This window comes from Ornithorhynchus anatinus, chromosome 6 (assembly GCF_004115215.2).
Source record: "Ornithorhynchus anatinus isolate Pmale09 chromosome 6, mOrnAna1.pri.v4, whole genome shotgun sequence".
In the NCBI taxonomy this organism is placed as follows: domain Eukaryota; kingdom Metazoa; phylum Chordata; class Mammalia; order Monotremata; family Ornithorhynchidae; genus Ornithorhynchus; species Ornithorhynchus anatinus.
The window spans coordinates 18,304,779-18,330,632 of record NC_041733.1 but is presented as its reverse complement, the minus strand read 5'-3'; the positions used below and the strand labels follow the sequence as shown (position 1 = coordinate 18,330,632).

Here is a 25,854-nt window from a genome sequence, read left to right as displayed (position 1 = left end):
GGAGTCGAGTGTATGGGGTGGGCAGTAGGAAGACAGAAGGGAGGTGAGGTAGGAGGGGGCAAGGGGATAGAGAGATTTGAAGCCCAGAGTGAGGTTTTGTTTCAAGTGAAGTTGGATAGGCAACTTGTGGAGGTTTTTGAGGAGGGGAGTGACAAGCCCAGACCGTTTCTGTAGGAAGATGATCCGGGCAGCGGAATGAAGAATAGACTGCAGCGGGGGGAGACAGGAGGAAGGGAGATCTGAGAGGAGGCTGACACAATAATACAGTCGGGATATTCTGAGAGCTTGTACCAGCACGGTAGCCGTTTGGATGGAGAGGAAAGGGAGGATCTTGGCGATATTGTGAAGGTGAGACCGGCAGGTGTTGGTGACAGACTGGATGTGTGGGGTGAATGAGAGAGACAAGGGGTGGAGCTGGAATTAGAACGCATGACCTTCTGACTTCCAGGCCTGTGCACTATCCATTTCACCATGCTGCTTCTCTTATAAAACCCCGAGCTTTAGCTCATCACGTAGGATCACTGTAAAGTCGATATGAGCAGGGAACGTGTGCATTAATTCTGTTGTTTCAGAGAAGCAGCATGGCTTAGTGGAAAGAGCCCAGGCTCGGGAGTCGGAGGTTGTGGATTCTAATCTCTGCTCCGCCACTTCGGACAATGTGTGACTTTGGGCAATCACTTCACCTCGCTGTGACTCAGTTTCCTCATCTATAACAGGGGGATGTCCCTTGTGGGACAACCTGATTACCTTGTATCCATCCCAGCACTTAGAACAGTGCTTGACACATAACACTTAATACCATCATCATTATTGTATTATATGTCCCAAGTGCTTCGTTCAGTTCTCTGCACAGAGTAAACTCTCAACACAACTGACTGATTGACTAATCACTGGGATGGGGGGGGAAGATGGAGGGTTTTCACCAGGTGGGAGAAGCAGGAGAAAGAAACATGGTCAGTTGGCAGGAGCCAAGGGTAAAGACGACCTACCGCTTTTTCCCTCCTGGTTTGCTGATTGGGTCTCAATCTCATCTCCTTAGGGAAATGGCACTCCCAGGAAGAAGGTGCTGCCAGGATAAGCTTCCTACTTCTGCTTCAGTCCCTTCTGTCTTCAGTTCCGCCTCCCAAAAGCAGCCTGAACCTTTCCCCAACCAGGCTTCTGCCTGGTCAAAGTATCAGCAGGCCAAGGATTCGAGTCTCAGCTACTCAACTCACAGAGATAGCATTTTTAATGCCCTCCCTATGAAATAGTTGCAGGTTTTTATAAAAATGGTTCCAAGGATTTCTAGATGCCTTCCTACCCCCAGTATCATCCCAGTATCAGTATCTATTACTGAGAAGGAACCCCTAAACTAAGTTTACTCAAAGCTGGCCACGGCTTGCTTCCGAAGGTGTCTCCCACAGCTTTACTGACTCCCGGAACGGAGGACAGATGCATTTTACTTAGCTGGCGGATCAGTCGACCTTCCCCAATCTTAAAAAAAGCTTCGAAAGTTGCCAGACCCCAGGCTCCATGAAACCTCCATCCTAACCGGAGGCCCTGTCCACAGAACAGAGGCCCGGAACACTCTCTCTCCCTCTTCAAAGCCTTATTGAAGACACATCTCCTCCCAGGCCTTCCCTAAGTCCCCCTTTCCTCTTTTCCCACTCGCTTCTGTGTCACCGTGACTTGCTCCCTTCGTTCATCCCCCCGTCCCATCCCCACAGCACTTATGTACCCGCCTGTAACTTAGTGAATGTGTCTGTTTATTGTTGCACGGTACTCTCCCAAGCGCTCAGTACAGTGCTCTGCATGCAGTAAGTGCTCAATAAATACAACTGAATGAATGAATGGAGAGAGAAGAGGGAGGGCAGAAGCTATGATCCCGCCATATGAAATGCTGGGATAGTGCCAGGTGGTTTGGGTCAGGACTGGCCAGACTTGGAGTAGTCACAGGCTGAGGAGAGCCAGGCCTAGACCCCTTCCTCCACAGCGATTAATCAAATTATCATTACTGTTGCATTTGATTTGCTTCTATTAGTCTGTTTTTTTCCCTTCCTCTTCCTATGTCCACCCTCCTCTCCTCAATGTTCGGGTGTGAGCCTGTTGTGTCCCAAGAAAAGTGTCGGAAACGTCTATGGATTCTCCCCAGGGCCTGGTTTAGTGCTTCACACAGTGGAAGCACTTAATACATGTTATTTATTATACGCTTTTGTTCAGCTGCTCAGAACTAATTAATATCTAAAATTCCGGAGACAGTATAAATTAGTTCTTTCAAGGACAGTTTTTTGGCTATAAGTATACTCCTAGGAAGTTAATTAATATCTCAAATTCGGGAGATGGTGTGAATTACTTTAAGGAATTATTTCCTGGTCTAAGTAAACTCCAGGCTCCACTGTTGACACATCCACACACACGCTGCATTTACACTTCCATAAGACCCAGGTTACTCACCTGCATTATAGGTTCTCCGAAGTTATAACAAGACTGACCTCAGTCAATCGGTGCTATTTACTGAGCGCTTTCGGTGTGCAGAGCACCATACGGAGTGTTGGGGACAGAGTTGGACTTATTTCCTGCCCACAGAGAGCTTAGAGTCCAGAGGGGGAGACCGTCGTGAAAATAAATTACGGATATGCATGTATACGGTTACGGATGAGTGTTGTGGGGCTACGCTGGGGTGAATACCAAGTGCTTAAAGAGTCCAGATCTAAGTGCATAGGAGACAGGAAAGGGAGAGGAAGTAAGGGGCTTAAGCGGGGAAGACCTCTTGGAGGAGATGTGATTTGAGTAAGATTTTGCAAGTGGGGAGAGCTGTGGTCTGCCATATGTGAAGGGGGAAAGAGCTACAGGCCTGGTGATAGAGCACTGTCTTTTGGAAAATTTAAATTCCTACTTTTCTTACAATCGTTAGAAGCATGTACCTTGCCCAACACAGAGTAAGCAGTCAACAAATACTAGTGCTGGATTATGTAAGGAGTTTTTTTTTTTTGCACCTGTTATTATTCAGTCTAAAAAGAAAAATACTTCACCTGCTTGCAAACCAATGAACGCATTCACTGCAACTGGCAGTCACATGACTGCACACAGTGAATAAATACGCTCCGCCACTCGGTGCCCAGAGGCATTTTTACTCTTGTTGCCCAAATGACAAAAAGAAAGCATCGCCCCACTTTTTTAGCTAAAACAATTTCTTCATTCAGATGGGATGATTTATAATTCTCTTTTCAATTCTCATTTAATTTTATCCCCATAATGTCTTTGTGAGGTAGGGAGAAGTGAGAATTATTATCTCCGCTCCGCAAAAACAGGCCCAGAGAGATTTAAATCATTTACCTTGGGTTGCACCAACAGGCCAGCGGTAGCTTTTTTTTTCCCTTTCAAATAATGGTATTTGTTTCACATTAACTGGCCGTCAAACTGTTCTAAGCGCCGGGGTAGATACAGGTTAATTAGGTTGGAAACTGTCCCTCTTCCACATGGGGCTCACAGTCTCATATGTAAGAGAAAAGGAGAAGCGAGGCCCGGAGAGGTTAAGTGACTTGCCCAAGGCCACGGTAAGCATTTGGCAGAGGCGGAATTAGAACCCAGGTCCTGACTCCCGGGACTGTGTTCCTTTCCATTATAGTGTGCTGCTTCTGGGATTAGAGCCCTGTCGCCAGGGGCCCACGCCCTTGCTTTTCATTAGGCAATACTGTCTTCTTGGATGGACTGAGCTAAACTAGGGTCGACACTCAGTACGGTGCTCTCTATGCAGCAGGCCCTCAGTGAAGTGCCGATTGAGTCCCCAAAGGAAATCTTACCCCCTACACAGGAGAACGTTCAAGACGGTCTTGCCGTACCTACCTTCCAGCTATCTATGGTCTCTTCGATGGGGGTTATAACCAGATGCTCTTGATTCAGGGGAAACACCAGCTGCTCGGCTCTCCGGTTTTTCCAAACGATCGGATCCCATTTGGTGATGTCTTTGGAGGTTTTATTGTATGCTACTTCCCGGCGAATCTACCGTGGAACAAAGATTCCCAAGAAAGAAGAAAACGGACAAGTTTTCAAATTTAGAGGGATAGCCGGATTAAGAAACTGAGTGGTTGACCCTGGGGGGCACAGGACGGACAGAAAAGCCAATCGACCTTTCTCTTCAGAGATCACCCGGCTCTCAGCTCTCGCAGACAACTGCCCCCGATTTAAAACGCCCCCTCGATCTCCCGGTGATTGCCCCAGCTTCCTTCTTAACGGATCTCCCGTCCCTTACGGATTCCGATCGTTCTCACTCACGGGCCTTTGCGAATTCACTGACCTGCTCAGTCTTTTCTTTGCTGAGCGGCACCTTCACCGTCTTCTCTGATTTGATTCTGTTCAGCTGGTTCTTCACGGGGGCCAAAGAGGAGGAGGGTTTAATGGGCCCGAGCAGGTCTGAGAGAGCAAGCTTTTCCCCGGTTCCTGCAGAGTCAACAGAAATCTCGGTTTGGGATGGAAAAAGAGCTCGGAGGGGGAACTGATGAAATGTGCAGGAAGGCGAGACCGCTCAATGATCTAGTTGAGTGGAGAGAGAACGTGCAGGGAGTGGCCCATGATTAGTTTCTAGACTTCAAGCTTGTGGTGGGCAGGGAATGTGTCTATTTAATGTTGCATTATACGCTCCCAAGTGTTTAGTACAGTGTTCTGCACACGGTAAGCACTCAATAAATACGACTGACTGACTAGTCTCTGCCACTAAGAGATGCACATTCCACTCCAGTGTGAGCCTTCTGTTCCCTTAGCTGCGGCTCAGTATGGTTGGAAAGATGCTTGCTGAGCAAAGGCGTTTTTCAGGGTAAAGAGCTAATATAAAGCACAGTATTTATTCTATTGAGCGCTTACTGTGTGCGGAGCACTGGACGAGTGCTTGGGAGAAGACAAATAACAGGAGTCCACAGCCACACCAAATTGTGCCTGTGAGGGAATTCACAGGCAGGCAAGAGATGAGAATAATTACAACCGGGATATCTGTTAAACGCTTACTATGCACCAAGCACTGTACTAAGCGATGGGGTGGACACAGTTAATCAGGTTGGACAAGGTCCCTGTCCCACATGGGGCTCAGTCTTAATCCCCTATTTCCAGATGAGGGAACTGAGGCTCAGAAGTGAAGTGACTTGCCCAAGGTCACCCAACGGACAAGTGGCAGGGGCGGGCTTAGAACCCAGGTCCTTGTGACTCCCGGATCCAGGCTCTATCCACTAGGCCACGTTGGCGAGGGCACGGAGCTGGAGTCCCCTGCTGCCAATCAGCTTGGGGAACAAGGGGAGAAGGGGAGAAGCAGAGTGGCTTAGTGGATAGAGCACGGGCCTGGGACTCAGAGGGACCTGGGTTCTAATCCCGGCTCTGCCACGTCTGCTGGGTGACTGCGGGCAAGTCTCAACTTCCCTGGGCCTCAGTTCCTTCATCTTTAGAATGGGGATTAAAGAGTGTGAGCCCCACGTGGGACGGGGCTGCATCCAACCCATTAGCTTCTAATCTATGCCAGTGCTCACAACAGGGCTTGGCACATAGTGAGCCAAGTGAGCACACAGTAAGGACTTAACAAGTACCATAATTAAGGGGGAGGCCACGCACTCCTCTGCTCCTCCCGCTCCGGGCCCGACCCTCTCTCAAATGAGTTGCGGCAGGGCGATCTGCGGGCTGGAAAATGATGCCCCGTGGCTACCTGCTACTTGGGCAACCACTCCGCTTTTCGCGCCTCGGAGGCCGTCTTACCTTTGGAGCTGACGCTGAACTCGGACACCTGCAGGCTAGCCTCGGACCGCTCCGTCAGCCTGCGGCGGAAGCTACATGGAGAGAGAGGGAGGCGTTCTTCGAATGGTTCTGTTTCGCTCATGGGAAAATGCATCTCTCCCTGCCCTTCAAAGTCCCCTATGCGTGCAGTCTCAGCAAGATCCCGAGATGGTCATCTGCCTCGCCATTATTTATGCTCAAGGACAGCGATGGCACAGGCCATCCGACCCAGGTGAGGGGCTCTAGGTGGTGGGGGAGTCCAGATGCTACACGGAGCTTAAGACCTTGGGAGGTAGGTGGAGGGCCAAGCCTGGGAGTTGGAAGGTTATAATAATAATAATGGCATTTGTTAAGAGCTCAATTATGTGCCAGGCACCGTACTAAGCGCTGGACTGGATACAAGCAGACTGGATTGGATACAGTCCCTGTCCCATGTGGGGCTCACAGTCTCAGTCCCCATGTTTCAGATGATAGAACTGAGACCCAGAGAAGTGAAATGATTTGCCCAAGGTCACACAGCAGACAAGTAGCAGAGCCGGGGTTGGAACCCATGACTTTCTGACTCCCAGGCGCGGGCTCTATCCACTACACCATGTCTGGGTTCTAATGGGTTCTAATCCCTGTCTGCTGTGTGAGCTTGGGCAAGTTACTTCACTTTTCTGGGCCTCAGTTCCCTCATCTGGAAAATGGGAATCGAGACTGTGAGTCCCATGTGGAAGAGGGACTGTGTCCAACCTGATTTGCTTGTATCCATCCCAGTGCTTAGTACAGTGCCTGGCGCATTGTAAGCACTAAATAAATATCCTTACTATGACTATTATGTTATTATTATTATTATTATTATAAGAACTGAGTTGCCTGCATAAGGTTCTGTAGCTCAGCACCTCTGGAAAACTCAACAATCATTTCAAATGAACACACTGAACTCAGCCCAAACCCAGTTTTACCTGGTGGTTTTTCCATCCAGGGAGCTGATGGCCTCTAGGAGTTTCTGATGCTTCCTTCCTCCATCGCCGTCAGCCTGGAGACCAAGAACAAAGAGGATTATACTGTCTTGAAGGTCCTGAAGGGACAACAGAGGAACAGCTGGTCCAGTGGGAAAGAGCACAGGCTTGGGAGTCGGAGGACCTGGGTTCTAATTCTGGCTCCTCCACTTGTCTGCTGCGGGACCTTGGGGAAGTGGTTTTACTTCTCTGCGCCTCAGTTCCCACAACTGTAAAATGGGGATTAAGACTGAGTCCTATGTGGGACAGGGACTGTGTCCAACCCGATTAGCTTGTATCTACCCCAGCCGCTTGGTACAATGCCTGGCACACAGTAAGCGCTTAACAAATACCAGGATTATTAATAGACGCGTCTCCCTGTTTTACAAGAAGGTGATGGAGGGTTGGGGAGGTAGAAGTGTGAAAAATACGTTGGAATAGATATGAGAGTGTCCACCACCCATCTCCTGTTTGGTAGGAAAGGCAGGGAAGGAGGGAGGGAGGGAGCTACTAAACCCTGGTTCACTGGCCCATCCAGAATCTGCCACGCCTTGACCTTAATAATAATAATAATAATGTTGGTATTTGTTAAGCGGTTACTATGTGCAGAGCAATGTTCTAAGCGCTGGGGTAGATACAGGGTAATCAGGTTGTCCCACGTGAGGCTCACAGTCTTCATCCCCATTTTGCAGATGAGGTAACTGAGGCACAGAGAAGTTAAATGACTTGCCCACAGTCACAGCTGACAAGTGGCAGAGCCGAGATTCAAACCCATGACCTCTGACTCCCAAGCCCGGGCTCTTTCCACTGAGCCACACTGCTTCTTGGGCAAGTCACTTAACTTCTCTGTGCCTCAGTTCCCTCATCTGTAAAAGGGGGATTAAAACTGTGAGCCCCATGTGGGACAGGGACTGTGTCCAACCTGATTATCTTGTATCTGCCCCGGCCCTTAATACAATGCCTGGCACATAGTACACGCTTAACAAATACCACAATTATTACTGTTGGCAAAATGCTTTCACAGCAAAGGTATTTTTAAGTAAAAAGAGCTAATATAAAGCACAGTGGACTTCAATCAGTGGCATCTATTGGGTGCGTACCGTGTGCCGAGCACCGCCCTAAATGCTTGGGAGAGAATAAAATAACAGAGTTGTTAGGTGCCCTGCCCACGGTGATCTTACAGTCGAGGGGGGGAGATGGACACGAATATAAATAAATTAAGGATCTGGACATAAGTGTTGTGGGGCTCGGGGAGGGACGAGAACGGGGTGCAAATCCAAGCGCTGATCCTGACTCTGGACCCTGCTCCGGCAGACTGCAGGCATCTCACAGCTTTCCCAAAGATACAAGTTAATAGGAAAGGATTCTGTCCCTTACACTCAAAATGACGGCCTTATAGTTCTTCCCCACTCCCCTCCCGGTGTCCAGCGACGGGTTTTGCTCACTGGGCACTTGGGACTAGCAAAATCCAGCTATCCATATGTGAAAAAAACTGTTGTTCACGATTATCTGTGCTCACAAAGATTCGTAGAGCACTAAATTGGAAAACTAATGGTTAATACATTTCGGCACCCTGATACCTTCAAGCAAATGGACATTGAGGAATAAATTTTGCCCATCATGTAAAAATGAAACAGTCCAAATGCTAGGTCAAAGTAACACACGAGGGGGAACGAAAGGGCCACTTTGATGCTTTGCAGCTTGGCTTAGTGGAAAGAGCCTGGGCTTGGGAGTCAGAGGTCATGGGTTCTAATCCCAGCTCCACTTGTCAGCTGTGGGCAAGTCACTTCACTTCTCTGTGCCTCAGATACCTCATCTGTAAAATGGGGATTAAGACTATGAGCCCCACGTGGGACAACCTGAAAACTTTGTATCTATCTCAGCGCTCAGAACAGTGCTCAGCACACAGTAAGCGCCTAACAAATACCGCTATTATTACTATCATTTCACCTACCTCGTCCTCACTGGAGCTCACAGGACCTCCTTCTAGCAGCTCCATATCTTCCTCCTGTTGGCGTAACGCCTGAAGGCTGCTAGAAGGCAAGAGAGAAACTTTTAGCACAAAAATGTCACTCGCGCCAAATTTGCAAGAAAATCTCCCCCTGCTACCAGCCCCAACAGCCGGACGATACACAAGCCTGACGGCCTTCATAAATCTCGGCAGTTTACCAAAAAAGTTCATTTTTAAAAGTCAAAGGTTAGGAATTGGAAGCTATCCCATCAGACAGACATGCCACCCTGAGCTGGGTGAGTAGAGATTTGTGAGTTCATTTCTCTTCTCCTACACCTCTAATGGATTCCCGTGTGCTTCAAGATCGTCGAGGTCAAAGCGGTAGGCCTCGGGCTTGGGGGCGAACACCTGGGGATAAGATCCCCATCGAGGCCACAGATCTGAGGCTCAGCCTAGAATTATATACTATCAATTAGCGTTTAATATTAATGTCCACCTCCCCTCTGGACGGTGAGCTCCTTGTGGGAAGGGAACGTGTCTACCAACTCTGCTGTACTATACTCGCTCAGGCGCTTAGTACGGTGGCCTGCACAGAGAAAGTGTTCAGTAAATACCATCGGTCGGTCGATAAAACCACCCAGCAGAACTGAGCACAAGTAGTGCATGTTCACGGCTGTTCCTGGAGCGAGCTGGGACTTATAATGCCAGGGAGCACCAACGGGAAGAGCTGCATTTGTGCAGTTCAGTGCACACACAAAACAGTGCTACAACCATCACACTGGCCAAGGCCAGTCTCCTTGTAATAAGGAGACTATTATTACAAGTCTCCTTAATAATGACATTAATAACGACGGTATGTCAGGGGCTTCCTTCGCGTCAAGCACTGTTCTGAGAGTTGGGGTAGACTCAAGCTAATCAGGTTGGACACCATCCATGTTCCACAGAGGGCTCACAGTCGTAATTCCCATTTTACAGGCGAGGTAACTGAGGCCCAGAGAAGTGAAGTGACTTGCCCAAGGTCACACAACAGGCTAGCGGTGGAGCCAGGATCGGAAGCCAGGTCCTTCTAACGTCTAGATCCGGGCTCTATCCACTAGGCCATGCTGCTTCTCCCCTATCGGGGAGACTTGGGGAGGGACAAGCCATGGACCACTAAGCCCTGCTTGCTTTTTTCCTTTTCCTCCTGCTTATTAAAACCCGGGGGCTGAGGTAACAAAAAGGCAGCCGCCATGGAGGAAGGTGTCCATTGCCTATTTCTTGAGCCCGAATCTGGCGATCTTATTCCAAGAACCAAAGCTGAGTTCGGCATTCTGCTCTTCACTGTTAATTAAGCATTTACTACAAGTCAAACAGTGTACTAAGTGTCGAAGCAGGACGAGATGCAGCATGGCGGAGTGGATAGAGGTCAGGCCTGGGAGTCAGAAGATCATGGGTTCTAATCCTGGCTCCACCACTTGTCTGCTGTGTGACTTTCGGCAAGTCACTTCACTTCTCTGCGCCTCAGTTACCTCATCTGTAAAATGGGGATGGAGACTGTGGGTCCTATGTGGGACAGGGACTGTGTCCCACCCTAGTGTTTAGTACAGGGCCTGGCACACTGTAAGTGCTTAAATACTATCATTATTATTAAGATAATAAAACTGAACACAGTTCCTGTCCCACACGGGGCTCACAATCTCAGAAGGAGGGGGTAGGGTTTAATCCCCACCGCCACGGTGCTGACTCAACTAACCCATAGGGTCCCTTCTGGTTCCTAGTTTGGGTCAATGACTCGATTCAGCCGGGACCTTTAGGGCAAAGGCGCTGCGTGGTAGCCCGGTACGCCGGGTGAGACAATAAGTGGGTCTTAGCTGGAAACATTCAAACTTATAAAAGCAAAATCGCTCGCCCATTCTCCACCCGAGCCTCGCAGGTAGTAAAGTCAAGTCAGGCGGTGTTTTCTAAACCTGGAAGAACCTACCCGTTCCCCTTCCCAAACTGCAGCCCTCAGATCAATCAGTGGTCCTTTACTGAGTGCTTACCATAACACATTCCCTTCCCACAATGAGCTGAATCTCTCTATTCTTATTATTAGGATTAGTATTGCATTTGTTAAGTGCTTACTATGAGTCAAGTACCGCTCTAAGCGCTGGGGCAGGTCCAAGTTAATCAGATTGGACACGGTCCCTGTCCTACAAGCAGCCCACAGTCTGAGAGGGAGAACAGGTATTTACTCCCCATTTTACAGTTGAGAAACCTGAGGCCCAGAGAAGTGAAGTGATCTGCCCAAAATTACAGAGCAAGTAGTTGGCAGAGGCGGGATTAGAACCCAGGTCGGCTGACTTCCAGGCCGGTGCCCCTTCCGCTAGGACACACTGCCTGGGGCAGAAAAGGAGGGAAAAGAGGGGAAGCATAGAATAAAAATCTTTGCCTAGTTTAGGATTTGCTTTATACATGAGCCTCTTGGAGGTTTTTAAGAAGGGAAGGTTAATCGTTTCTCTCCGGTTGGCGCCCGCATCCTTTCTCTCTTGTGTGTCCTCCCCAGGCCCGGGACACACTCTCCAGCTTGATTTTTCAACGCTGGCACTTAGTTGTGCAGCAGGTTCCAAAATAAGAGCTGGCGAGGGGAGAGGGCTTTAGGGACAGGGGCTGGGCACATGGGAAGAGTAAGCTTATTCTGGGCAGCGAATGTGTCTCTTGTTGTACTGTACTCTCCCAAGTGCTTAGTACAGTGCTTTGCACATAGTAAGTGCTCAATAAATATAACTGAAGGAATGAGTCACGTACTCATTGGAGATTGTGGGGAAACCTTCATCAGCATCTGTGATGAAGCAACTGTGCCTCAGTTCCCTCATCTGTAAAACGGGGATGAAGACTGTGAGCCTCACGTGGGAACACCTGATGACCTTGCATCTATCCCAGCGCTTAGAACAGTGCTCTGCATATAGTAAGTGCTTAACAAATACCAACATTATTATTATTAGTGGGTCTTGCATTAAATCAAAAGCCAGAGGGTGAGGAATCATTCTTTGAAACTCTAGAATGTAAACCCCTTGTGGGCAGGGAACGGGTCTAAAAACTCTGTTAACTGGGTACACTCCTAAGCATTTAGTACATACAGTAAGCACTGAATAAATTCAATTGTCTGAAACCCGTAAAGTACCTAATACAGTGCCCCACTTACAATGAAAGCTTGATACAAATGTTGAATTATTAATACTCAGGAAGAAAGGAATTGTAAATTGAAGGTGCCATTTCTTCTGCCCGGGATGTTCCCCAAAGTGAGAATGAGATGTTGGAAGTGTTACGGGGCAGGAGATCCTGAACTGGATCTCTCGTTATGGGCGGGGAACCTGTCCGCTAATTCTGCTGTATTGTACTCTCCCGAGCGGTTAGTACAGTAGAAGCAGCGTGGCTTAGTGTATAAAGCACGGGCCCGGGGGCCAGAAGGACCTGGGTTCTATTCCCGGCTCCGCCACATGTCTGCTGTGTAACCTGGGGCAAGCCACTTCACTTCTCTGTGCCTCGGTTACTTCATCTGTAAAATGGGGCTAAGAGTGTGCGCTCCATGTGGGACAAGGTCTGTGTCCTACCTAAGTTATATCAACCCTGCAGCTTAGGACAGTGCTTGGCACATAGTAAGCGCTTAACAAATACCATAATAATAATAGTGGGCAGAAACGGGAAGAAAAGGGGTTATCCGAAGAGTGTCCGAAGAGACAGAGACATCAAAGGTGAAGGCATTACCTTGTATCTACCCCAGCGCTTACAACAATAATAATAATGGTACTTGCTAAGCACTTATTATGTACAAAGCACTGCTCTATGAGAAGCAGTGTGGCTCAATGGAAAGAGGCCGGGCTTGAGAGTCAGAGGTCATGGGTTCGAATCCCGGTTCTGCCTGTCAGCTGTGTGACTGTGGGCAAGTCACTTCTCTGTGCCTCAGTTACCTCCTCTGTAAAATGGGGATGAAGACTGTGAGCCTCACGTGGAACAACCTGATTACCCTGTATCTACCCCAGCGCTTAGAACAGTGCTCTGCACAGAGTAAGTGCTTAACAAATACCAACATTATTATTATTATTATTATAATACAAGGTAATCAGGTTGTCCCATGTGGGGTTCACAGTCTTCATCCCCATTTTACAAACGAGAACTTAGGCACAGAGAAGTTAAGTGGCTTGTCTAAGGTCACTCAGCAAACAAGCGGCAGAGTCAGGATTAGAACCCACAACCTCTGATTCCCAAGCCCGTGCTCTTTTCACTACGCCACGCTCCTTCTCTTGCTTGGCACATAGTAAGTGCTTAACAAATACCATAATAATACTAATGGGCAGAAACAGGAAGAAAAGAGGTTTTCTGAAGAGCGTCCAAAGAGACAGACATCAAAGACGAAGAGATTACCTTGTAGCTACCCCAGCGCTTACAAAAGTAGTTGGCACATAGTAAGTGCTTAACAAATGCCATTATAGTAACACTAATGGGCAAAAAAAGGAGGAAAAGAGATTTTCCCGAAGAGCTTCCAGAGAAGAGACAGAGACATCAGGCAAAGGAGAAGGGTTACTTTGTGTCTACCAGCGCTTAGAACAGTGGTTGGCACAAGTAAGTGCTTAATAAATACCATAATAATAATACTAATGTGCAAAAAAAGGAGAAAAAGAGATTTTCCGAAGAGCTTCCAGAGAAGAGACAGAGACATCAGGCAAAGGAGAAGGGTTACTTTGTGTCTACCAGCGCTTAGAACAGTGTTTGACACATAGTAAGTGCTTAACAAATACCATAATAATAATAATAGGCAGAAACAGGAGGAAAAGAGGTTTTTCAAAGAGCGTCCAGAGAAGAGACAGACAGGCAAAGGAGAAGGATTTCCTTGTGTCTACCCCAGCGCTTAGTACACTACTTGGCACACAGTAAATGCTTAAAAGATACCATAATAATAATAATACTAACAGTGGGTAGAAAGAGGAGGAAAAGAGGTTTTCCGAAGAGCGTCCAAAGAAGAGACAGAGACATCAGGCAAAGGCGAAGGATTACCTTGTGTCTACCCCAGTGCTTAGAACAGTATTTGACACATAGTAAATGCTTAAAGGATACTATAATAATAACAACAATAATGGGCAGAAATAGAAGGAAAAGAGATTGTCCAAGGAAAGTCCAAAGAAGAGACAGAGATATCAGGCGACGGATTACCTTGTGTCTACCCTAGCGCTTAGAACACTACTTGGCACATAGTAAACGCTTAAAAAATACTATAATAATAATAAAAGAGGAGGCAAAGAGGTTTTCCGAAAGCGTCCAAAGAAGAGACGGAGACATCAGGCAAAGGCGAAGGATTACCTCGTGTCTCCCCCAGCGCTTATAACAGTGCTTGGCACAAAGTGCTTAACAGATACAATAATAATAATAATAATAATGATAATAATCAGAAAGAGGAGGCAAAGAGGTTTCCCGAAGAGCGTCCAAAGATGAAATACAGACATCAGGCAAAGGCGAAGGATTACCTCGTGTCTCCCCCAGCGCTTACAACAGGGCTTGGCACATAGTAAACCCTTAACAGATATAATAATAATAGTAATAATAATAATGAGAAAGAGGAGGCAAAGAAGTTTTCCGAAGAGCATCCAAAGATGAGAGACTTCAGGCAAAGGCGAAGGATTACCTCGTGTCTACCCCAGCGCTTATAACAGTGTTTGGCACATAGTAAGTGCTTAACAGATTAATAATAATCAGTAAAAGGAGGCAAAGGGGTTTTCCGAAGAGCATCCAAAGATGAAACAGAGACATCAGGCAAAGGATTACTTCGTGTCTATCCCAGTGCTTACAACAGGGCTTGGCACATAATAAACCCTTAACAGATATAATAATAATACTAATAATCAGAAAGAGGCGGCAAAGAGGTTTTCCGAAGAGCATCCAAAAATGAAACAGAGATTTCAGGCAAAGGCGAAGGATTACCTCGTGTCTACCCCAGCGCTTATAACAGTGTTTGGCACACAGTAAGTGCTAAGAGATTAATAATAAGAATAATAATCAGTAAAAGGAGGCAAAGGGGTTTTCCGAAGAGCGTCCAAAGATGAAACAGAGACATCGGGCAAAGGCGAAGGATTACTTCGTGTCTCCCCCAGCGCTTACAACAGGTCTTGGCACATAATAAACCCTTAACAGATATAATAATAATAGTAATAATCAGAAAGAGGAGCCAAAGAGGTTTTCCGAAGGGCATCCAATAATAATAATGTTGGTATTTATTAAGCGCTTACTCTGTGCAGAGCACTGTTCTAAACGCTGGGGTAGACACGGGGTCATCAGGTCGTCCCACGTGAGGCTCACAGTTAATCCCCATTTTCCCGATGAGGTCACTGAGGCCCAGAGAAGTGAAGTGACTCGCCCACAGTCCCACAGCTGCCAAGTGGCAGAGCCGGGATTCGAACCCATGACCTCTGACTCCCAAGCCCGGGCTCTTTCCACTGAGCCCCGCTGCTTCTCAATGAAACATGATGAAACAAAGATGAAACAGAGACTTCAGGCAAAGGCGAAGGAGCACCTCGTGTCTCCCCCAGCGCTTACAACAGGGCTCGGCACAAAGGAACCCCTTAACAGATAAAATAGTAATAATGGGCAGAAAGAGGAGGTAAAGAGGTTTTCCCAAAAGCGTCCAAAGGGACAGAGTCCATCAGGCGAATACCGCGTATCCCCCCCCAGCGCTCACAACAGTGCTTGGCACATAGCAAACCCTTCACAGAATCCATAATGAGGTTAGTAATGGGTAGAAAGAGGAGGCAAAGAGGGTTTCCGAGCGGGGGGTGAAGGGCCTCGGCCCGGCCGCCCTCACCTGCTGGCGGCCATGGCTGAGGCGGCGCGTGGGCTGACACCGGAAGTCAAGGCCGCGCGCCCCGTCGTCAAGCGCCGCCCCGTCGCCAAGCACCGCCCCGTCGTCAAGCGCCGCCCCGTCGTAAAGCGTCGCGACCGCGGCCCTCCCGCCCCTTCCCCCTCCAGGCCTGGGCGGGCTTGGCAGGCCCAGGTCCTGGGTTCAAGACTAACCTTGAATAATCATTCATTCATCCACTAGTAATATGCCTTCATTCATTCAAGAGTATTTCTATATTCATTCAATAGTATTTATTAAGCGCTGACTGTGTGCAGAGCACTGGCCTGAGCGCTTGGAATGGACAAGGGGGTAACATGGCTCATTCATTCAGTAGTAATATGCATTCATTCATTCAAGAGTATTTCTTCATTCAATAGTAGTTGTTGAGCGCTGACTATGTGCAGAGCACTGGCCTGAGCGCTTGGAATGGACAAGGCGGTAACATGGCTCATTCATTCATTCAGTAGTAATATGCATTCATTCATTCAAGAGTATTTCTTCATTCAATAGTAGTTGTTGAGCCCTGACTATGCGCAGAGCACTGGCCTGAGCGCTTGGAATGGACAAGGCGGTAACATGGCTCATTCATTCATTCAGTAGTAATATGCATTCATTCATTCAAGAGTATTTCTTCATTCAATAGTAGTTGTTGAGCGCTGACTATGTGCAGAGCACTGGCCTGAGCGCTTGGAATGGACAAGGCGGTAACATGGCTCATTCATTCATTCAGTAGTAATATGCATTCATTCATTCAAGAGTATTTCTTCATTCAATAGTAGTTGTTGAGCCCTGACTATGTGCAGAGCACTGGCCTGAGCGCTTGGAATGGACAAGGGGGTAACATGGCTCATTCATTCATTCAGTAGTAATATGCATTCATTCATTCAAGAGTATTTCTTCATTCAATAGTAGTTGTTGAGCGCTGACTATGTGCAGCGCTTGGAATGGACAAGGCGGTAACATGGCTCATTCATTCATTCAGTAGTAATATGCATTCATTCATTCGATAGTATTTCTTCATTCAATAGTATTGATTGAGCGCTGACTATGTGCAGAGCACTGGCCTGAGCGCTTGGAATGGACAAGTCGGTAACATGGCTCACTGGAAGCAGCTTGACTCAGTGGAAATAGCCCGGGCTTGGGAGTCAGAGGTCAGGGGTTCGAATCCCGGCTCTGTCACTTGTCAGCTGGGTGACTTTGGGCAAGTCAACTTCACTTCTCTGGGCCTCAGTGACCTCATCTGGAAAATGGGGATGAAGACCGTGAGGTCTGGAGAAGTGAAGCGGCTTGCCCAAGGTCACACAGCAGACAAGCGGTGCAGTCGGCATTAGAACCCACAACCTCTGACTCCCAGGCCCGGTCTCTTTCTACTGAGCCAAGCTGTTTCTGTCTACTCTGGAAACTCGGCCTGCAAGATGCAGCCGACCTGGAGTGGAAGAAGCTACATTGGATGAAGTCTCCACTGACTTTATCATCATCATCATCATCAACAACAACGATGGAATTTATTCAGTGTTTACTATGTACTAAGCGCTTATCTTGGTGGCTCCTTGAAGTCCGTGAGTTTCGTTGCTTGCTTAAATGCAAAAAGTGTTGATTTAGTTTTTCAATTTTAATTGAGGGTTGGAAGTAAGGTTTCTCCTTATCGAGCACTCTCCGGATTTTCTATTTCTTCAGAAAAAAACGAATTCGGAAAGTGAATGGGGGTGATCCGTTCTGGCAGAATGAGATTGACTTTTATGAGGCAGTGCCGTAATTCAGGAGCAACAATAATAATAATGTTGGTATTTGTTAAGCTCTTATTATGTGCCGAGCATTGTTCTAAGCACTGGGGTAGATAGAGGGTAATCAGGTCCCATGCGGGGCTCACAGTCTTAATCCCCATTTTCCAGATGAGGTAACTGAGGCACAGAGAAGTTAAGTGACTTGCCCAAAGTCACACAGCTGACAAGCGGCGGAGCTGGGATTAGAACCCATATCCTCTGACTCCTAAGCCCGTGCTCTTTCCACTGAGCCACGCTGCTCCTTTGCGGGGAAATCATTTTAGGAAGGCTGTGTCCAGGGGAGGTAGCTTGGTGTGATGGAAGAGCCTTGGGCCTGAAAGCCGGATGTTCCGGGTTCGAGTACTGGCCCTGACCCCCGTTCGCTCTGTGGTTTTGGGCAAATTGTTTAACCTTCCCATGCCTCAGTTTCCCCCTGCTGTAAATTGGGGGTAATAATACCTGAACCCTACCTCGCAGGGGTGTTGTGAGGAGAAAACATTGAAATAATTAAGGTAAGGCGCTCTCGTAATAACAGTACCACCTAGAAACACAAGTATTATTATTATTAAGCGCTTAGTGCAATGTTCTGCACACAATAGGTGCTCAATAAATACGAATGAAGAAACAAAAGACAAATCCAAAGCCATCATTTGAAATAGTAACATTCACTAAATTTGAGTAGTGTAAATTCCCTAGCTCCCACAGAAATGCCTTAGAGCCTCAAATTTAGTGGATTTAATGGAGTGGATTCAGTAGCGTAGTGTAAACTTTGCAACCCTGCACACGTTAAGCGCTCAATACAGACGAGTGAATGAATCGTGGTGTTTGATTTTGTTACTGTTGATTTCCTCCTTTCAAATTCGGCCCATTCTCACTGGTGGAGGAAGAGTAGGGCCGCTGGGGTTTTCAATACACAGCTGCAAATTCCCGGATTTCTAAAACAACGGCGCGTAGTGGTTACAGGGATGACAAAGGTCAGGAATGCCAATCCTTATACAGGTGGACTGTACATTTCATCATCGAATCTTCAAACTAGAAGTTCAGGAGAAATCCCTGCGTTTCCTGCCCCCTCCTACCTTACCTCCCTGATTTCCTACTATAACCTAGCCCGTGCACCGCACGCCTCTAATGTCAACTTACTCACTGAACCCTGATCTTGTCTATCTCGCCGCCGACCTCTTGCCCCGATCCTGCTCCTGGACTGGAGCTCCCTCCCTCTTGGGAAGCAGCGTGGCTCATTGGAAAGAGCCCGAGCTTGGGAGTCAGAGGTCATGGGTTCGAATCCCAGCTCCGCCACTTGTCAGCTGTGTGACTGTGGGCAAGTCACTTAACTTCTCTGGGCCTAAATTCCCTCAATCTGGAAAATGGGGATTAATTGTGAGCCTCACGTGGGACAACTTGATTACCCTGTATCTACCTCAGCACTTAGAACAGTGTTCTGCACATAGTAAGCGCCTAACAAATACCAGTATTATTATTATATGCGGCAGTCACTTTCCCCATCCTCAAAGCCTTAATGAAGGGACATCTCCTCCAAGAGGTCTTCCCTGACTAGGGCCTCATTTCTTCTTCTCCCGCTCCCTTCCTCCTCACCCCTTTCAGTTGGATTTGCACCCTTAATTCACCCCTCCCTCAGCCTCACACCGCTTATGTCCACATCCGTAATTTATTTATTTACATCGATGTCTGTCTCCCCTCCTAGACTACAAGCTCCACCAACTTGTAGCCTACCTGCTCTGTTATACCCTCCTAAGTGCTTAGCACAATTCTCTGCACACAGTAAGCACACAATAAATATATTTGCTTTGTTGATTATGCCCCTCATTCATTCATTCATTCATTCAATTCAGTTGTATTTATTGAGCGCTGACTGTGCAGAGCACTGTACTAAGTGCTTGGGAGAGTGCGATATCACAATAAACAGACACATTTCTCACCCACAATGAGTTTAGAGTCTAGAGGGAATGTAGGGATGAGAAACAACCTCTTCTTTTTCCCTTCCTGCATTGTTTCCCCCTCCTGCATTGATCCAAAACCTGACAGTAGAAATAATAATCGGGGAATTTAAGTAGTAAATTTGCTACTATGTGCAAAGCACTGTTCTAAATGCTGGGGAGGATATAGGATAATCAGGTCAGATGCAGTCCTTGTCCCAAACAGGGCTGACTGTCTAACTAAGAGGGAGAGCAGGTATTGAATCCCCATTTTACAGATGAAGTAACTGAGGCACGGGGAAGTGAGATGACTTGCCAAGGTTACACAGTAGATGCGTGGCAGGCCGAGATTAGAACTCGGGTCCTCCTGACTCCCAGGCCCGGGCTCTATCTGCTAGGCCACACTGCTTCTCAGCAGCTTCTGGCCTTTCTGCTGCGATAGGACAAAGTAATAATTATAATAATGTTGGTATTTATTAAGCACTTACTATGTGCAGAGCACTGTTCTAAGCGCTGGGGAGATAGAGGGTAATCAGGTTGTCCCACATGAGGCTCACAGTTAATCCTCATTTTACAGATGAGGTAACTGAGGCACAGAGAAGTGAAGTGACTTGCCCACAGTCACACAGCTGACAAGTGGCAGAGCTCGGAGTCGAACCCATGACCTCTGACTCCGAAGCCCAGGCTCTTTCCACTGAGCCATGATCGGGGTCCCAGGATGGCACCCGGGGAGGTAGCTGGAATGAGTTATTTGGGAGGGAGCCTGAGCAGGCCTTCTGGAAGGGAAAGTCACTTCATTCATTCATTCAATAGTATTTATTGAGTGCTTACTATGTGCAGAGCACTGTACTAAGCGACAATTTGGCAACAGATAGAGACAATCCCTGCCCAGTGACGGGCTCACAGTGTCTGCTGTGTGGCTTTGGGCAAGTCACTCAACTTCTCTGGGCCTCAGTTCTGGTCTTGTCTTATGTCGTCGAGTCGTTTCCTACACGACGGACGCATCTCTCCCAGGACGCCCCGCTCTATCTGCAATCGTTCTGGTAGTGGATCCAGGGAGTTTTCTTGGTAAAAATCCAGAAACGGTTTACCATCGCCTCCTTCCGTGCTGTAAACTCGAGTCTCCGCCCTCGACTCTCTCCCGTGCCGCCATTGCCCAGCACGGGTGAGTTTTGACTTGTAGCAGATTGCCTTCCACTCGCTAGCCACTGGCCAGGCTAGGAACAAAGTGGGAACGCCTCCGCTTGGCTCTCCTTCCTGTAGCCGAGACTGGTAGAGTAAATTCTCCAGGTGCGAGTTTAGATCCGTTGTTGGGCAGGAATCGTCTCTATATGTTGCGGAATTGTACATTCCAAGCACTTAGTACAGTGCTCTGCACATAGTAAGCACTCAAAAAATACGATTGAATGAATGAATGACCCTGACGGGGGGCAGGCCTCAGTTCCCTCATCTGTAAAATGGGGATTAAGAATGTGAGCCCCATGTGGTACAGGGACTGTGTTCAACCCAATTTGCTTGTATTCACCCCCTTGCTTAGTATGATGCCTGGCACATAGTGAGCGCTTAACAAATCCCACAGTTATTATCATTACTATTATTATTCTCTGGGCTTCAGTCCCCAACAACCCCCTCCCCTACTTTCCCATCCTTCCCTGCAGTATCCTCAGAGGAGATCTCCTCCCTCCTCGCAAGTGCCACCCCCTCCACCTGCGCCTCGGACCCCACTCCCTCTCACCTTCTTAAAACCATCGCCCCTGCCCTCCTCCCTTCCTTAACTTCTATTTTTAACCACTCAATCTCCAAGGGCTCCTTCCCCTCTGCCTTCAAACACGCCCACGTCTCCCCCATCCTAAAAAAACCCGCTCTTGACCCCACTTCCCCCTCCAGTTATCGTCCTATCTCCCTACTACCCTTCCTTTCCAAAATCTTAGAACGAGTCGTCTACAATCGATGCCTAGAATTCCTTAACTCCCATTCTCTCCTAGACCCCCTCCAATCTGGCTTCCGTCCCCTCCACTCTACCGAGACTGCTCTCTCTAAGGTCACCCATGACCTCCTTCTTGCCAAATCCAATGGCTCCTACTCCATTCTGATCCTCCTTGACCTCTCTGCTGCCTTTGACACTGTCGACCATCCCCTCCTCCTCCGTACCTTATCTCACCTTGGCTTCACGGACTCTGTCCTCTCCTGGTTCTCCTCTTACCTCTCTGGCCGATCATTCTCGGTCTCCTACGCTGGAGCCTCCTCCCCCTCCCATCCTTTAACTGTTGGAGTTCCTCAAGGGTCAGTTCTTGGCCCTCTTCTGTTCTCCATTTACACTCACTCCCTCGGTGAACTCATTCGCTCTCACGGCTTTGACTACCATCTCTACGCAGATGACACGCAGATCTACATCTCCGCCCCTGTCCTCTCCCCCTCCCTTCAGGCTCGCATCTCCTCCTGCCTCCGGGACGTCTCCACCTGGATGTCTGCCCGCCACCTAAAACTCAACATGAGCAAGACTGAGCTCCTCATCTTCCCTCCCAAGCCCGGTCCGCTCCCAGACTTCTCCATCACCGTGGATGGCACGACCATCCTTCCCGTCCCGCAGGCCCGCAATCTCGGTGTCATCCTTGACTCGTCCCTCTCGTTCACCCCACACATCCTATCCGTTACCAAGACCTGCCGGTTTCACCTCTACAATATCGCCAAGATCCGCCCTTTCCTCTCCACCCAAACGGCTACCTTACTATTACGGGCTCTCGTTATATCCCGGCTAGACTACTGTGTCAGCCTTCTCTCTGACCTCCCTTCCTCCTCTCTCGCCCCGCTCCGGTCTATTCTTCACTCCGCTGCCCGGCTCATCTTCCCGCAGAAACGATCTGGGCATGTCACTCCCCTTCTTAAACAACTCCAGTGGTTGCCTATCGACCTCCGCTCCAAACAAAAACTCCTCACTCTAGGCTTTGAGGCTCTCCATCACCTTGCCCCTTCCTACCTCTCCTCCCTTCTCTCTTTCTACCGCCCACCCCGCACGCTCCGCTCCTCTGCCGCCCACCTCCTCGCCGTCCCTCGGTCTCGCCTATCCCGCCGTCGACCCCTGGGTCACGTCCTCCCGCGGTCCTGGAACGCCCTCCCTCCTCACCTCCGCCAAACTGATTCTCTTTCCCTCTTCAAAACCTTACTTAAAAATCACCTCCTCCAAGAGGCCTTCCCAGACTGAGCTCCTCTTCCCCCTCTACTCCCTCTGCCATCCCCCCTTCACCTCTCCGCAGCTAAAGCCTCATTTTCCCCTTTTCCCTCTGCTCCTCCACCTCTCCCTTCCCTTCCCCACAGCACTGTACTCGTCCACTCAACTGTATATATTTTCGTTACCCTATTTATTTTGTTAATGAATTGTACATCGCCTTGATTCTATTTAGTTGCCATTGTTTTTACGAGATGTTCTTCCCCTTGACGCTGTTTAGTGCCATTGTTCTCGTCTGTCCGTCTCCCCCGATTAGACTGTAAGCCCGTCAAACGGCAGGGACTGTCTCTATCTGTTGCCGACTTGTTCATCCCAAGCGCTTAGTACAGTGCTCTGCACATAGTAAGCGCTCAATAAATACTATTGAATTCCCTCACCTATAAAATGGGGACAAGACTGAGAGCCCCATATGGCTCATGGACTATGTCCAATTTGATTAGTTTATATCTACTCCAGCACTTAGTACAATGCCTGACACATAGTAAGTGCTTAGCAGATACCATAAAAAATAAAAAAAAGTATAATCTTTGCCCTCCGGGGTGAACCCGATAGCACTATTTTAGAAAGTGAGGGGAAATCTCAAAAGACTCTGAACCCTGAGATCATCAGGCGGACGGAAGGCCTTAAAGCGTATTGCTTTCTCGAGGAGCGGTGCAACTTGGACTTTAGGACTCTAGGATTGTTTACTACTTAAAGCTTGCCACTCCAATATGACCCCATCCGTGTGTAATCCCCACCTGCATACTCATTCCTAACGATTAATAAAATGCTCTGCACACAGTAAGGGCTTAACAAATAGTGTTGGGTGACCTTGGGCAAGTCACTTCACTTCTCTGTGCCTCAGTTTTCTCATCTGTAAAATGGGGTTCGAGACTGTAAGACCTATGTGGGACAGGGACTGTGCCTGACCCAATTTTCTTGCATCCACCCCAGGGCTTAGTACTGTGCCTGGCACATAGTAAGTGCTTAACAAAAACCACAATAATATTAACTATTATTATTATAATTGATTAACTTGTGCCTACCCCAGCACTTAGCACATAGCAAGCACTTAACAAATATTATTACTATTAATAATAAGAACAATAATGGTAATAAAAATAGTCCTTATCTCACAGGGGGCTCACAGTCTAAGGGGGAAGAGAAACAGGTATTAAATCCCCATTGTAGAGATGAGAACACTGAGGCCCAGAGAAGTTAATCACTATCAATCAATCATATTTACTGAGCACTTACTAGGTGCAGAGCAGTCATTCATTCAATAGTATTTATTGAGCGCTCACTTTGTGCAGAGCACTGTACTAAGCACTTGGGAGAATATAAAACAACAATATAACAGACACATTCCCTGCCCACAAAACAGTCTACAGTCTAGAGGACGAGCTTAGTGACTTGCCCAAGGTCACACAGCAGACAAGTGGCAAAGCCAGAATTAGAACCCAAATTCATTCATTCAATTCAATTCAATCACATTTATTAAGTGCTTACTGCGTGCCGATCACCGTACTAAGCGATTAGGAAAGAACAATGCAATAAACAGTGGCAATTCCTGCCCACAAAGAGCTCACAGCCTCGATGGGGGGAGACAGACAGTGATACAAATAAATAAAATTGCAGATATATACATAAGTGGGCTGGCAGCAGGTGGGGGAGCCAAGGGAACAATTTAGGGAGGCACAGAAGGGAGCGGGGGATGAGGAAAAGTGGGGCTTAGTCCGGGAAGGCCTGTTGGAGGAGATGTGCCTTCAATAAGGCTTTGAAGGGCGGGAGGGAAGAGTCACTGTTTGTCAAATTTGAGGAGGGAGGACGTTGCAGGCCAGAGGCAGGACATGGGCCAGGGGTCGGCGGCGAGTCAGGCGAGATGGAGGCCCAGTGAGAAGGTTAACACTAGAGGAGCGAAGTATGCAGTTTGGGTTGTAGAAGGAGAGAAGCGAGGTGAAGTAGAAGACAAGGCGATGGAGAGCCAATTCCTCTGACTCCCAGGTCCATGCTCTTTCCACTAGGCCATGTAACTTCTCAACATAAAATCGGGAAGGGTTTTCATCGGATGGGGGACTGTGTTGTCACGATGTGTCCTGCAACTGAAATACAAGGCAGAGTCTTTTCTTTCCGTAACATGTGGCCCATCCCCAGTTCTGGTTGCTGCATTTCAGGGAAGACTCAGGAGAACTGGGAGAGAGGAGAGAGAGGATGGGGCTGCTAAGATGATCGAGGATGGAGCGACTTCTGTAGTTGGGTCAATTAATCAAGCAATCAATGGTATTTATTGAAAGACCGAAAGGATTAGGACTCTTCGGCCTGAAAATACAAAGGCTAGGAATCAATCAGTGATCTTTATTGAGCACTTACTGTGTGACGATCAGTGTACTAAGTACGTGGGAGAGCACACTACAACAGAGTTGGTAAATGTGTTCCCTGAAAGCGAGGGGCTTGGAGTCTAGAGAAGGGACATTATTGAAGTTGATATAGTAAATCAAACTTCTGTGCATGGCTGAGCAAACGAGGATTTGCTGTTCCCCCAAACTCATGATTAGGAGGAGAGAACCCGGTTGAAACCCTAAGGTAGAAAATGTAAAGGGAAATGCCACTGTGCAGGCGGTATGCTTATCAAATCCATAAGCAGGAAGTGGTGAAGGGTTAAAATAGCAAGTCAAGAAGGGTTTGGATAAATTCATGGGAAAACTAGGGATGAAGGGGGGAAAACTAGGACTAGTAAAAGGCTTTTCAATAACGATCTGATTGGATGTTAGAAAGACCAAGCATCACACTTTCTCTTCAAGCATCGTAGTACTACTGAAGGAGACAGAATACTGGCCTACTGCTCTGATCTGAATTCAACAATGACTCCTTACATTCTTATAATGATGCCTTATATATTGATATTTCATTGTCATATAATGATAATATTGTATGAGGAATTATTATGTGTTTATATTAATGTCTGTCTCCCCTTCTGGACTGTAAGCTCATTATGGCGAGGGAAACTTTCCACTAAAGTTTCCACTAGATTGCCCCAGGTGGTTCTTTGGGCAAAAATCTTCACTCCTAAAGGCATAGCTCCAGCTAGCGCTCCAAGGCCCATCCCCTCCAAGAAGGCTTCCCAGACTAAGCCCCACTTTTCCTCATCTCCCACTCCCTTCTGCATCGCTCTGACTTGCTGCCTTGCTCTTCCTCCTCTCCCCACCCTACAGCACTTATGTTCATATCTGTAAGTCTATTTATTTATATGGATGTCTGTTTATTTGTAATGATGTCTGCCTCCCCGCCTCTAGATTGTGAACTCGTTGGGAGCAGGGATTGTCTCTCTTTATTGCTGTCTTGTACTTTCCCATCCGGTTAGAACAGTGCTCTGCCCACAGTAAGTGCTCAATAAAGACAGTCGAATGAACGAATGAAAGGGAGGTGTGGGATTTAGGG

The 25,854-nt window shown here is 47.8% G+C and overlaps 1 protein-coding gene across 3 annotated transcripts in view; it reads right to left on the bottom strand.

The window, feature by feature from the left end:
• Positions 1-15,534, bottom strand: part of UTP14A (UTP14A small subunit processome component) — a 32,382-nt gene extending 16,848 nt beyond the window's left edge. For 2 of the 3 annotated variants that reach the window (XR_485249.3, XM_007661715.3), the window contains exons 1-6: positions 15,479-15,534; positions 8,671-8,749; positions 6,681-6,754; positions 5,716-5,786; positions 4,277-4,419; positions 3,826-3,981 (exon numbers count right to left, since the gene is read on the bottom strand). Coding sequence is in view for 2 of the 3 variants with exons in the window: in XM_007661715.3 (XP_007659905.2) it covers positions 3,826-3,981; positions 4,277-4,419; positions 5,716-5,786; positions 6,681-6,754; positions 8,671-8,749; positions 15,479-15,492 (537 nt within the window). In the remaining variant the exon portion in view is untranslated. The remainder of the gene's footprint in view (positions 1-3,825; positions 3,982-4,276; positions 4,420-5,715; positions 5,787-6,680; positions 6,755-8,670; positions 8,750-15,478) is intronic. The other variant, XM_007661716.4, reaches the window with a different exon arrangement.
• Between the last annotated feature and the right edge of the window lie 10,320 nt (positions 15,535-25,854).